We start from the raw sequence: 15,124 nt of genomic DNA, 5'->3' as shown, positions 1-15,124 counted from the left end.
TGGATTATGAAAGGCTCAAACATAGCAGCCATGGAGAGGATGGCCAAGGACCGAACATTGTTTTGTTCAGTTGGACACAGGGTTTCTATGAGGCAGAACCAATACAATGGCACCTAACAACAGCAACAATTTTCCTGGTAAGCAGATAATTTTAAGTATTGTCTATAAGTTCTGTGTGGCCATTTCAACAAAGTATCAAACCCAGTGTCAACATAGATTATGCCCTGGAAGGAGCAGTCGGTGTCAGAATTAGTTATATTAAAATTTAGAGAAATAGAAAATAAATGTATATGTACAAATATGCTTGATACAATTGATGAATGGATTGTTAATAAGAGCTATAAGAACCCCCAGTAAAAATGATCTTTGAAAAAGAATGGAGAGAAGAATGTCTGCCCTCTGCCCATGGAAAAGAGGAAGCCTTGGAGCTGACTCTAATCTCTTCTGAAGCTAAAGGATGCCAGATAATGCCTCTGCCAAGCTATTTCTACAACATTCTATAGGATAACCTATCAGTTACTCAAAAGATGAGACTGTCTGGTCACCTGTTAAGATTTAGTTTCAGGATCCCAAAAGATGAGTTCTACTCTGCCCTACAGGGTCATTATGAGTCAGAATTCACTCTATCACATGGCCTTGGTTTAGAATTGGATAACTGGCCAGTACTTCACAAGACCGTGAAGTCCATGAAAAGAAAAGAAAAAAAGAGAAGACTAAGAAACAGTCCCAGCAGAGGTGACATGACTATAATCATGATTAATGTGGATTGGATCCAGGAACACAAAGAGACTACAACTGGAAAAACTATGAAATCTCAGTAAGTGTGAGTTAGTAGCAATGTACCAAACTCCATTTCGTAATGATTACAATTATAACATAATCATAGTGGCATTGCCTATATCAGGAGATATCAATTTGCACTAATACAAAAGCATAAATATGTGGCACTCATACAAAGGTAAGATGTAAAAAACAGAGGAAGTAGAAGGAGGTCTGCCTGAGGACTCTCCTTGCAACTCTTCTGTAAATCTAAAATTATTCCAAAATTAAAAGTTTATTAAAAATATATTAAATAGCTTTAAGAAATTCACAGCCATTGGAATTCTTTCCTTTGAACAATATAAAATAAATTATCAGGAAAATTGAACCCACAGTTGCTGTACTAGAATGAGAATTTAAACAGGAAAGTAAGTGAATCCTGTTAAGCTAAATCAAGGCCGTCTATCCACGACTACACTTGCCAAAGATGTTTTTGGAAATCCTCCACCTGCAGTAATAACAAACTCAGCTAACATTAACCTGAGTAACAAGGAAGAAGGGAATTATGAAAACTTCTTGTTGATAATCATTTAACCTGAGCAGAGACCTGCTCCACTGGCGTTTGTGCTGTAAGGGACGTATTTAAATTTCTGTTTTTAATATCATAGGGTTGTGACTGGCCTCAATAACACAAAAAGAAAAGTATTCTGAACTAGTGAAGCTTTCTGTGTCACAAAGCAACATATTTACGATACAACTAAAATGTTAAAATGGGACTACTATGGCAGAATTTCAATGTCTTCTTAAAATAGCAAGTAAAGCTTCAAGTACGGCAATATTCATCCTACACATTTTCTCGTGTGATTTTACTGTGAGACCTTCGGGAGTTAGCCAGGTTTTTATTTTTCCTCCATGGCTACTGCAATGATCATCTCAAATGACTATTTTCTTTCTTCTTAATTCTTTTGCTAATTGATCAGCACATTAAATAAAACACATGGTTATCTATGCATTTAAGTTTTCTCTGCTGGGAATTTTGGGTTCCCAGAATGATACCCACTAAGTATTTTGATGGCTTGCACACAGATACACTCTGTCTTAGGTCTTATACTGGTGTGAGTTCCTCTCGGATCCAGGTGTTGCAATCGCCTTGCCATTGAGCCCTAAGGATAAAAGGGTTTGAGGGAGCTCTATGGTGGGTGTGATTGCACATGTCGGGCTCTGTGAATTGGAAGCACACCGTCTGCATGTGCTGAAATGCCATAGTCATCCATAATTAAACAAGCCAAGGAAAGGAACAGAAGTAGTTAGGTATGATTTGGTACAGGAAAACCATGACAAGGTGCCTTTTAAAGTTTTATTCGCCTAAAGCAAGAGAATACAGAGTGTAACAGGGTATACATGCTTAAGTGATTCCACAGCTCAGACTGCAAAGAGCTACTAGAACTTTCTGATTACCAAAAACACCACTATCAGCATGACAACAGCCTTACAAAAGACCCACCACATGCTCCTATTGCACTAGTTACTGTTCCATGTGCAGATAGCAATGAACCTGTTAACTTTCACCTTTCTAGACATGTTTCCAGTGTCTGCCGATGAGTCGTATGGAATTATAGGTTGCTTAGTGCTGTAGAAATATTTTGATTTTTCACTTAAATGACATAAAATAGTAATAAACAAATACAGATTAAAAGCCTAATTATCTACCCACACGTGACTTCCCTTAAATTATGGTTATTCATTTGGAACAAACACACAGCACTCCAGGCATATGCACACGTGTATTTTGTTTCCTTCTCCGGGTATGTGCTGCTTCTATTCAGCGGGGGATGAGCTGGATGCAGGGATGAGCTTTGGTTTGGCTTGCTGGGGTAGTGATGCATCTGGTATCTTCTCACCGTGCTTGTACACGCTGATGGTGATGTCGATTTTTTCACCTCCATATTTGTTCTTGACGTTGATGCTGTACTTTCCTGAGTCCTCCGAAGTCACACCTGTGATGGTCATACTGGCATACTTAGACTGCTCCATCTTGACTGCAAAGTGATCGCTCAGTTCAATATCCTTGTCATTCTTGAACCAAACCACTTCAGGGTCAGGGTTCCCAAACACCGTGCAGGTCAGATTCAAAGTCTGCAAAAGGGAAAAGTGGCAGAGAAGGAAGAATTAGAAAAAGACAGGTATATTACCTATGTGGAGTCCATTAGCTTTCAGCCTGGCCGTTACATTAGTAGGTTCTTCGTGCCATTTATTTAGTCCATTGTATTAGACACAATGTATCCATAGGATAACAGGATGCAAATAAGTTCACAATGTCATAAGGGAGCTGATAAGGAAAATCAATGATAAGTTTTTCTGTTTACTCTCATTTTGAATTCATGGATGGCCCTAGCTCATTAAAGAATTTAAAGGTGATTAAGGACTACATTTTACAGTATATATATATTTAGCCTGTTTCTAAATGTTCTTCATCTTTAGACTTATGGGTCTGTTTTATCAGTCTCAAATGAAATTCCAGTAAATATATTGCCTGATAACCAGTAAGTTCAAGGTAGCAAAAGCATCCTTGACACTGAGTTAAAATGTGCTTTCAGCCTAAAATAAAGTAAAATGATTTCTATATTCTCAATTACACCTTTATTATGAAATACATAATTATTCCTTCTCAGACCTATCGAGACTTTCTTTAACTGCTTAAGAAAAGGTCTATAAATTTTTGTATTTTGGGCCTCATAAAACTCTCTCAAGTAGCTATGTCCTAGTGACATTGAGGTAGACTCACTGGAGCAACCAAGAAGTACCAATTAGATATTGATACTTTCTCTGACAAGCCAACAATTGAAAACTCCAATAAGACGCTTCATCTATGTATTCGAGAATAACCTTGAAAATTGGAGCAAGAATTTTATTTTCATTTTCTAAACATGATACTATTTTATTTACACTTGAAGCTGTATGCCTTACATTTTCGTACAAGAGTAGTAGTGCGTGCTTACGTTCGCCTCACTCCTAGTAAGCTGTTCTTTTAAATGACTATGGAACCGAGGGCATCAGAACCTGGTGTGGACCTAAGGTCCTCAACAACAACAACTTCCATCGTTCTGCTTTCAGATCCCTGATTACACAACATCTTCCCAGTGGGCTGAAGACACTACCAAATGTTTCAGAATATCAAGATGTTATATCCTTTTTAAATACACAAAAATGATCAGAAGCAGCCCAGAATAAGGCAGAGATGGGAGAGCAAGTGCGGAGTTCTGAAGTCTCTGCAGGCTGAAGTCCATGTAGCACATAGCATGCCCTCGAAGCTTCCCATGACTAGGCCGTGAAATAAAGGGATTGTAGTACGCCATGCATAAACCCCCACTCTGCCCCGGCTTGGTCTCTGGCTCTGCATCCTTCCTTACCTTGCCTTCCATAATGGTCACCACGTCAGGTAAACCACCAATCACCTTGCCACGATCTGGAACATTAAAGTGATTTCATTGAGGAAGCATGAAGTGAGTCGGTCCTATGTCAGCACCAGACTAATACGAAGATGAGTTCAAAGAGGTGTTTGCACTCTGCAGGCAAAGGTCACTAAAGCAAATCTATATAGTTGAAGTATGAACCAAAGGCCAACAGAAATCATTTATGAGGAAGTGTTCTGTTCCTGGGAGGTCATGTAAAGCTAGAGAAAGCACGGTATGTGACCTGGCGTTTGAGGAGGAGCAAGATGTCACCAAGGTTTAACATCAGAGGAAAGCCACACCATCTATAGCCACAATACATTAATGAAATAGAGACTCTCTCGGGTGGCTGAAGGGCTGGGTTTCTGCCAGCGGAGGTTAAGAAGGGGAATAAAAAAAGAGGCCAGATGAACTCATAAGGAGCTAACGTGGAGGCCTGGTAACAAAAACTATGTTGTTAAAGAAATATATGTACCTGTATATGAAGGTCATAAGAGTTTTCAAATTGGGGTTGAGAGTTTGCTGTTTGTTATTTACTCTATAAAATTAATACTCTAAAATGTGGCCCCTTTGCCCTATACAAAGAAGAAATTGCTCTTGAAATAATATAGCATTTACTTACTCTTCTCTGCAAAAGCCGCTGCCCTAGAAATTAAAGGAGGCAGGAAGGAAAGTGAGAAAAGAACATTGAGAAAATGCTAGCAAAAACAAAAAAAAATCACACTTTTAAGGGATTTGGTAGAGATGAACGCAAAAGAAAGAAAGAAACATGTTTGATTTCTCTGTGAAGAAACGTGCTTAGGTTAATAAAGATCTGTGAATTCACATTGGTTTCATGCCTCCCACTACCCATTTTGAGAAGGAAATAACCATATTTCCCAGATGCTAAAACATAAATTCCAAAGCAGAAGTTGGTGAGATATTTTCCCAATTAGTTCATTAAATTACACTGAAGATATTTTGATATTTTTAAATCATTTGGTTTCATATTTATCTTAGTCATTCAACTAATTTTAATTAAATATATAATATGGATCAAGAACTGTTGGATATTCTATAATTCAGACACTAGACGCAAAAGAAAATATCAAGTTATTCCTTTTAAATTGCTCTGTGTGGTGTCTTCCCATGATTGTCACTATTTTATAAATCTTTCTTTTTAATCATTTAAAGTAGTCCAGAGTGATTATGCCTCTTGAAGATTAATTTATAAATGTTAATTTTTAAATTTATAGTTTATAAGAATGTCTGCTTTGCACAAAGTGATCACATTCCTTGAATCTTTCCGACACCGACAGACGCTCCCACACATATACAACGTGGCTCTAAGTCAACGAGATCCTAAGATTACGTAATAACCAAGCATGCAGACTTACTTGAGTTGCTGGAATTCTGCAAATGCATCATCAAAGGCTGCAATGAAAGATTTTTTTTGTCATTAACTGTTTCAATGGGCTTAGCCTTTTTTTTAATTCATTCAGAAGCACTGTTTTGAATTCAGTTAATGAAAACGGAAAAAAAGCTAAATGAGTAAATTGATTCAGAAGTAATTTCCTTTGAGCAAATGTTATCACATCATATTGCTTCTTGACATACATCTTTCCTTTCAGCATTCTAATTAGATCACTACATACAAAATAATTAGTAGTTTAAAAAGTTGTCAGCTTACCTTGTCCAGATAGGTCAAGAGTACGTTGATGATTGTCTTTGCCATCAAAAATCTCAAAGGTGTATTTTCCCTTATCCTTCTCAGTAGGCTCACAAATCTGCAGCCAGGCCATCTCTGCACTCCCTCCTGCTCGCATATGCTCACTCGATGCAATCTTAGCATCTCTTTAAAAAAGCAACAGGAATAACCGATGTCAATTCACAATTGCCACATTATATGAAAGATGCCTATGGAGCAATATTATAAGTGTTTGGGTGAAAATCTTTTCTAATGTGTTGCTAATATCACAGGAAATGTATTAACTACATCTGTAGTTCAGATCTAAAAATGTTTTAAAACTAGTAGACTTGGTACTTTGTCAGGATGCACTATCATTAATGATATCATTATACACTGTCCCCAGAATGGACTTGGAAACACTCGATATGACTCCTTTCTTCTAAGGGAGTCAGGAGAAACAGTCACCATGAGTCGGCATCGCCTCTGTGGCAGGGAGAAAAAGCAGCCGTCTGGCAGTTGCAGCATGGAAATTCGACGTATTTACACCAGGCCTATGTATATAAATTACTTCCCAGAGCTACTTGACTTCGTGAAAGAGGGGGAAGATTGTCAACAGTATAGCCAGGGGAACATAAAGCAAGGGGCTTCAGGGATAGAGTGAAAATGAGAATGTGAATCTATTTCTCACGTGTACCATCTCCAGAAGAGTGAAGTTACCTCAGCAGCTCCGTAAAGGTGCCTTCTCTGGAGTGAACCGAGATACCATGTCTGGTTGTCAGGCATGTGATATATTATATTACCTTTGCAACTTGCCAAGTATTCGCTGCATCTAGTTAGGGAAAGGAATTCCACGGGCTTCCTCACCGTAATATAATTGTGTTCCTTTTTCTCCTTCATTCAAAAAACAGTATCAACCCACAATAAATACATAGAGACATTAGTCAACTGACTACTAGTCAAAAATTGGTGGTTTGAACCCCTCTCGATGCTCGTCGGCAGGCAGACCTGCCGGCCTGGTCCGGATGAGCCTGTGGAACAGGTTCTACTCTGAGCACGTGCAGTAGGTGAATTGGAATCACCTTGACAGCAGCTCACAGCAGCAGTAGTTGTCTTCATAAGATGTGTTCTCTGCAAAACACCCACATCGGTGACGTAAATGGTGCGGAGAACAGGGAGAAGTTACCAAATACTCATGAAAGAAGTAGCCCGTAGAGCATGGTATTGAAGAATGGGTAGCTGTGGCCCGCGGGCTACTAGAAGAAAGAAGCCCAGACAGAGGGGCAGGACCCCCCGCGTGTCCACAGCACAGCTGAGACACTGCGCAGCCACGAAGCAGAACTGGACCGGAAAAGTGAGAGCTTTGCAGATGGACATAGTTGGATTTTCCATCTAATTTTAGAATAAAATTCAGTCAAATAACTTAACCTCTCTGATCCTCTACAGAAAAAAAAGAAGGAATGCCTACCTTCTAGGATTGTTTAAAAAATCAATCATTAATGGCAACTTTTTGGCCAATATCTGACACAGAGCAGACAGTCAAAGCATGGGAGTTGTTTCCGTTCCCATTAGCTGCGTCCCAAGAGCCCATCACCACTTCCCATCGAGTTGATTCCAACTCATGACAAACTCAGGTGTGTCAGAGGAGAGCTGGACTCCATAGGTAGGGGTCCTCAAACTACCGCCCCCGGGCCACATACAGCCTGCCGAGGACATTTTTCTGGCCCACCGGGTGTTTTGGCCCCGTTTTGTTTTTTACTTCAAAATAAGGTATGTGCAGTGTGCATAGGAATGTGTTCATAGTTTTTTTTTAAACTATAGTCCGGCCCTCCAATGGGTCTGAGGGACAGTGAACTGGCCTCTGTTTAAAAAGTTTGAAGACCCCTGCAGGGGTTTTCCATGCCTCATATTTTGAAAACAGATGACCCGTCTTTTATTTCAAGGCAACCCTGGGTGAGGTGGAGTAATCACCCACTCGTTAACTGAGCACAGTAACTGTCTGCACTAACTACCAAGGCAAGCAGAGAAACAAAACAAAGCAAAAAACATATTGCCAACTCAGTGACCCTGTGAGACCAAGTAGAACTGGCCCACCAGGCTTCCAGGAGTGTGCACCTCTCCAGGAGCGGACGTGCTCATCCTTTCCCGGCGGCACAGCTCAGGGGGGAATCACGGACTGCAGTTACCAGCCTAATGCTTAACGCACTGTTTTACTAGGGTCCCTTACTCCCGTGGGACTTCTTACCAAAAGAAGGTCATGGTAAAATAAAACTGCATGATCATTAAAGAAACACGCCATCTTGAAAACCTAAACCCTTCAAGTGATGACCCTAAAGCATCACTGAAGATGAGACCAGGCACAACCCCATATATCTTGGTCAAATAACTTTTGTTAACCTTCGGTCATATGCCATACACGAAGCAGGAAGAAAGAGAAAGCAGCAATATCTCACCAGCGACTGCAAAATCAGGGGTGAATAGACCAGCACTTAAGAACATGGTGTATGAAAGCAGACGGTGCTGTGTTCAAACTGCCATTTTGTCCCTTGCTGGGGGGGGGGGGGGCAGGGACAACATGAATTAGCCCATGTTCCTCATCATTGGGTGGGTGAAAGCACTTGCGAGTGCTCAAGGTCACAAGTACAGAAGGTACATGCCCCTGGCCAAGTGTCCATGTGTTCAAAGTAGGAGAGTTTGTGTGAAGGTGATAGAGAGGCCATTCCAGCATTCGCGCTTACTGTTTTCTATGTACAAAAGGAAAACTACATTCTGAATAGTCATTCTCAGTTCTAAAAGAAAAAAATCCTTCCAAAGAAATGTACTGTGTGGTGGATTGGGCAATCAATCCTAGACCTTGAAACGCTTGGACTAGTGAAAATCACATCTGTGCAAACACCCAACATAAACAGACATCAGTGCACAATAGGGAAATCACAGCTTGATTTCCAAAGATGTCTCTATTCCCGCTATGTGCCCACAATTGGGGATTTTGAAAGGCCAATCACTGATTGTTGATCAGTAGGGAACTGAGCCGGCTGTCATGATTTATAGGCTACCGTACGACATTCACAAAAACATCAGCTCAACAAGTGTGTAGAGCCTCCTCTGACTCGACTATGGAAAACTCCTTTTCCTCCCCAAGCACTACCTAATGCCTCTAGCCATCTTGTCACACTGTGCTTGTTTGAGCTGGTGAGGTGAGGGTTAGACTGCATCTCAGAGTTCAAATAGATGCATGCATGTGTGTTCATGTGCATAGGCTGCACACATGCCCCCACACACAAACACATGTCTTATCCACAGGGTTGTTTCAGCTTCCTGAGCAAACCACAATGTGTTGATGAGGCGGGGATTTCCCTATTAGTTGTGATACATCTATAAAGTCCTCCATGTTGCCTGTCCCGACTCACTAAATCCTGTGATAGAAACAACACGGCCTTCCTGCTCTGCACTTTCTGGACATTGCTTTGGGATTCACTCCTTGATCTGCTGAGGTGGGGATGGTTTCAACCCCACCTGGGGATTTGCATTCTGAACTGTAAGCTGTGCCTGGTGACAGCTGAAAGGATAAAAAGGTTGCCTATGTTTGCTAAGTTCAAGTTAAGGCTGGTCAGCATTCCAATGAGAAGAAGCACCAATTACTGCAGTCCCGTTTTATTCCAGTGGCACTTGATACACAAGTCCCGGAGCTGGAAAAGTTGTTTATCCCATTAATTCAAATATGTCTTACTCAAAGCACTAAACAAGATGCCCAAACTGCTGTACTCCTGATGTATACATTAAGATGCCCAAAAGTCTCTGCTCTGTGTGGATAAGAGAAAGACAGGCAGACAGAGACACAGACAAGACAAACAGAGAGAGCCTGACTAATAGTCCTTCAGTGAGGAATGGCTAGAAACAGCCTTGAATGGTTTAGCTGTTGTACTAGACAGCATGAAAAAAAAAGCTAATAGAGTTTCCATTTTTATCAGCCGCATCGTATACAGCTTTATTCAAAAGGTGAAACTCATTTGACCTGAGATTCACCTTACAAATGCTCCTGGAAGTAGAGATGAATTCAATCTTTTAGGTGGTTATGTTCAACTTAAATATGCCCCGTTCTAATAGTGATCTATTCCCCTTACAAAATTAGCAATTTACTTATAGAATGTGCACGTGATTACCTGATTTTCATTTATATTGAAAGTACCTGATTTTTTTAGGGGAAGGGAGGAGTGTTCAACCACTTAAGTAAATATCTGTTGACAGATTAAAGCAGTCACAATGTTACAATAAATAGATGCAAATGCCTCACTTGCTATGATGTAATTGAATACAGATCCCAGGTGGCAAAGAGGAGCCCTGGTGGCGTAGTGGGTAATGTGTTGCGCTATGACTCGTAAGGTCAGCAGTTTGAAACCACCAGTCACTCCAAAGGAGAAAGATTAGGTTTTTCTATGCCCTTAGGAGTTCCAGTCTCAGGAGCCACAGAGGGGGGCAGTGCTACGCTGTCCTACAGGGCTGCCATGGGTCACGATCAACTCAATGGCAGTGAGTTGGTTTGGGGTTTGACTCAGAGTAGTAGAGACTGACTGTTATGAACTATTCCACTCTGCCTCACTTTGACCCACTGAGCCGTAAAGATGATTTCATTTTTAAGTTTGACTTCAGTCAGCACACTATTGGATTGAGTTTTATTAAAGCAGCCTCACAATTTGGGTAGACCATTTGAAAACGCGCGTACCTGTAGCCTCAATGCAGCTGGTGTTGAAAAGTGAAAATCTTTGCAATGGAAAGAGAGGTGTCCAGAAAATGCCGTCATTCATTGACTGACTCCGTGCAGTACCTCAAACCCCGAATATTTTACTACTAAAACTCCAGGCTCTGGTACAACCCCAGGCTTTGACTAGGAGGCAAGCATGGTTCCATGAGCCAGCAATTCCATCACACAACAGCCGGCAGTGCTACTCTGTGCTCCAGAAACAAGTTAAAAATATTCTCTATCATTATAAGAAAAGTAGATTTTTAAAAATACATGTCTCTTCTCATTTGTGCAAAAGAAATACAAGAGATTGAATACCTACATCCAGGTAGGTGGGAAAGGAGGGGGAATGTGGACAAATTAGTAGGAATGGAGATTGTCATTGTCTGGGTTTACCTTTCCATTATTAGGCTCTGATTTTTAAATGCTTCCTGAGTTAGTTTATTGTGCCAACCTCGCAGATAAATACATGTGGAGTTTTTGAAGGGCGGAGGGATAAATGGCTCAGTGAGCCTCGCCTTTCGAGTTCTCGGGTCTCCTGCTTTCTGATGGTCAGACCAGGATGCAGCTGCCTTAGCCAGTTCTTTGCTTCACCTGGCAAGACTCACTTCCTGCAAGGCATCCCTGAGGAGAAGCCACATGGATCTACCCCGATGCAGCCCTGGGTGCTGGGGAAGCTGTGTGGTGACCCCTGCCAGCGCTGAGATGCTTGCACATTCACTGATTCAGCTTTCCTCCTGCAGTCGGCATCATTGCATGTGTTTTGTGAGATGAAGGAGGACTTTGTGGGTTGGTGTCAGACATATGGGTTAGTTAATGTTGGACTTGTGGTCTTGGGCAGCACTGGGTTGGGATGTTTTCTTGATGTGCACTTAGCCTTTATATAAAACTCTCTCTTATACATATGCATTTCTGTGGATTTTTTTTCAGACTAACATTTCCCATACGAAGGAAGGAAGGAAGGAAAGAAAGGAGGTAGAAAGGGAAGGGGAACCATAATGAACCAGAATGCAGAGGGAATCCAAAATTAAAAACAAACGATAACAATTGGAATTTGGAAATTGAGCAGATAATCAGAGAGACTGGCCAACATAAAGAAGAACTCAGCATCAGGATTGGAAGAAGATTTATAAACAACCTGGAATATGCACATGATAGAACTTTGCTTGCTGAGGATGAGGACGACTTGAAGCCCTTGCTGATGAAGACTGAGGATTGCAGCCTTCAGTATGATGACAACTCGATGTCAAGACCCACATCCTCACAATGTATCAATAGGCAATATTAGACTAAACTGAGAAAAGACTGAAATTGTCAAGGATATGGAAGTAGCAGTCAAGAGATCTAATAACATATTCATTGGGTGAATCTGCTGCACAGGATGTCTTTAAAGGGCTGAAAAGCAAGCTTCCTTCTAAGACAAGGGCAGGAAAAATGCAGGATGACTGAAATGTGTCTTGTTGACCCAGAAAGTAAGGAATTACTTACAACGTCGGGGACATGTTAAAAGAACACAGAAGACAACCTGAAAAGGTTCCCAATGGCCAAAGAGGAAGAATGTGAGTAAATAAATGAATGAATCATAAGAATGGCAGCATGTGATTGTAGCCTTAGTATAAAACAAATATCTATGAATCCTTATTAATACAAATAAATAGGAAGAAGCGGTAGGGTTTCCTTACCAAGAGTTCTAATTAGTTAATAGAGAGGAAATAAGGGGCCTAGAAAACTGCCTCCATAAAATAATGTGGCAATCAAAATATATTACCGAATGCTTCTCTTACCATTCAGAAGAGATGCTAAACCCCAAATATCATTTATGAAATCTTAAACAGGCAAAGGCAACACCACACCAACTAGATAAGGAGGACCCTTAGCCAAAGGTCATCATGGTGACCCAGGGTTTGCAGAGAATGGAGACTTAAGGAGGACTGGCAACAGTGTGGTTGCCAGCAGGTAAATGCAACACAGTTGCAGGTAGGGCCCTATATGGGGCTGGAACCCTGATCAGGCCGTGTTCATTATGATGGGTAGAAGGCCAAGGCTGATGGGATGTGACTTGTGACCATGTGACCTTAGCACCCACTGAAGCTTCATCTGGAGCATGCCCAGACCAGTCCTTGGGGAGGGGCTATCCAGCTCTTCCTCGTACAGACGAGGGGAATAGCAGTAATCCACTCTCGAATCGACTTTGACTGAGGAAAAAATTATTCAAGCTGCCGGTTAATACAATTCAGCTCACAGCCCTAGAGTGGATTCCAACTCACAGGACCCTGTGCAACAGAGTAGACCTGTCCCTGGGGACTTCTGCGACTGTAAATCATCATGTAAATCATCATGACTCTTGGAGACTAGAAAGTCTCCCCTTTCTCCTGAGGAATGGCAGGACTCACACCTCCACCAGGACTCCTATTGGTGGATAATGATCAGAAGGAATTCAAGGGAGGCTGAAATTATGTGGAGTCTCATCAATGGATTGTGTGATTCCACTGTGACTTAGTGGAAACTCAGTCTCTGAAATCTAAGTTCTAATACCATCTGTCCAATTTGTGGAAGAAAATTTGGGGAGGCATCAGATGTTTGCAGTCTCGAAGTATCTTCAAGATACTTGGTAATTACCAAAGAGGACACAGTGGCTGCACGCAGGAGAAGCTTGGCAAATAGCACTTCCCTCCTGGGAAAGGATATTGAAGGCAGCATAACAGAAAAAGTTCCCCTCTCGGCGGGGTCAGGAGTTGATTAAGGAGCAAGTGACGGCACCCCGCGGTGGAACTAGAACGCCGCACCTTGATGGTGGGAACACAACATGAAAGTCATTTAGAACTTTGTTTGTTCTAATGTTACATTTATGCCTATCATGTGCTCCAGCCACTCCTCTCAGGTGTCCACTTAAGATTTGACACATATAGGACCAACACAACTTACTGATCAACAGAGGATCAACATATAGGACATATATTGGCCCTCAAGAGGTGACTAGATAAACAAATTGTGGTTTCTTTATACAATGGCATGCTTCTCAGCAATAAAAATGAAGCACCTATTGGCAGATATTACAAAATAACTAGATTTGAAAGTAACTGTGTTGTGGGAAAGAAGCTGGACAAAGAAGATTACACACTGTGTGATTCTAATTCTAGAAAATTTAGCACTGATATGAATCAACAGAACACAGTTCGAGGATGCCTAGGGAAGGGAGTGGAGCTGGGGAGAGGATTACTAAGGAGGATGAGAAACTTCGGGGGGTGCTAAGCTCACTATCTTCATTCTGGTGACGATTCCACCGGTGTATACTATGTCAAAACTAGCTGAAGTGCATGCAATTAGACATCGACAACATTGATTTCTGTTTTTGCTTTGTTTCATTGCTGTTGTTGTTTTTACAGTTTAATTGAAATTTCAGTGGGGAGAATTTGCATATTGAAGCTTTGTGAGGGGAATTTCCTTAGTTGAAGTAAAATGTACATTCTAAGATTAAAGGATGCTTTCTCTTTTCTATAAAGGCACTGGGATTTATTTAGTGGCCAATATACTTCTAAGTTATAAATTGTCAATACTTTAGCAGCTTGAGATTAGCCATTCCTACATGACATATTAATTTCACCTTTAAGCAAGACAACAGAATCCTTTTTCTGAAGAACATTTTTGCTGAGTTCTACTTTGTGTGCTTCTAACTCATTTTGAATAGGTTTCCAACTCTTCCCTTACAGTGACATTCTCTACATGCCTTGATATATTACTCGGCATTCTTAACCCAAAAACAATTGCCCTTGCTTGCGTTCCCGTTTCACAAAATTCTCATCATACACTATTGCTGCATCGTCACCCATTAGCACAGTCTTCGCATGCCCACAGTACAAAGCTGCGGCAATCACAGGCCTCAGAAGCCACAGAGTAACTTGGAGCAGATTGAAGAAATGTTCATATTCTATAGTTTTTCAGTTGTTTTCTAATACAAAGCTATTAAATGGTCAAATACTAAAGTATAACAAATGTGATATTTTAATGACAAAATGTAACTCTTTCATGGCTGAATGCTTTTCTGCCTTGGACTCATCTATACCATATGTTTTCAGTAATGAAAAGCATTCTGAGGTAAAGGGAAAAGTATTTGGGAGGTAATATGAATGTTTGACACCCTATATGGGTCGCATATGTCTCAACTGGACTCAGATGGTAGAATTCTTTAAAAGCATGCTGTTAGTAATACTGCGTTACCTAAGCAGACTGTTAGTAATATTACTAGGTGGCAATATGTACTATGACCGGGATAGCATATCCCAAAAAAACTGAGAAGCTGAAATTTTTGATGGGCAGTATACGTCCCCTGAGTTACAAAAGGGATAAACTATAGTTTAAACTGTACTTTAAACTATGGTATTCCATTGTTTAATAGTCCAGTGTAACTAAAAGTTATGTTTTATTTACAATTTTTTAACTGCCATCGAGTCAACTCCAACTCATTGCACACCTGCAGTACAGAGTAGCTTTGTTCCCAAGAATTTC

The 15,124-nt window shown here is 40.8% G+C and overlaps 1 protein-coding gene across 1 annotated transcript in view; it reads right to left on the bottom strand.

Annotated features, from left to right (window-relative positions):
- Nucleotides 1–2,577: 2,577 nt before the first annotated feature.
- LOC142454352 (myomesin-2-like) overlaps nucleotides 2,578–15,124 on the bottom strand; it is a 109,829-nt gene continuing 97,282 nt past the window's right edge. Inside the window, exons 32-36 of the mRNA XM_075555685.1 lie at nucleotides 5,881–6,044; nucleotides 5,588–5,624; nucleotides 4,834–4,856; nucleotides 4,170–4,225; nucleotides 2,578–2,895 (exon numbers count right to left, since the gene is read on the bottom strand). Coding sequence (XP_075411800.1) covers nucleotides 2,578–2,895; nucleotides 4,170–4,225; nucleotides 4,834–4,856; nucleotides 5,588–5,624; nucleotides 5,881–6,044 — 598 coding nt within the window. The remainder of the gene's footprint in view (nucleotides 2,896–4,169; nucleotides 4,226–4,833; nucleotides 4,857–5,587; nucleotides 5,625–5,880; nucleotides 6,045–15,124) is intronic.

The sequence above is a fragment of the Tenrec ecaudatus genome, chromosome 8 (genome assembly GCF_050624435.1).
Source record: "Tenrec ecaudatus isolate mTenEca1 chromosome 8, mTenEca1.hap1, whole genome shotgun sequence".
In the NCBI taxonomy this organism is placed as follows: Eukaryota; Metazoa; Chordata; class Mammalia; order Afrosoricida; family Tenrecidae; genus Tenrec; species Tenrec ecaudatus.
The sequence above is the reverse complement of the archived record's forward strand: the minus strand, read 5'-3'. Positions and strand labels throughout refer to the sequence as shown.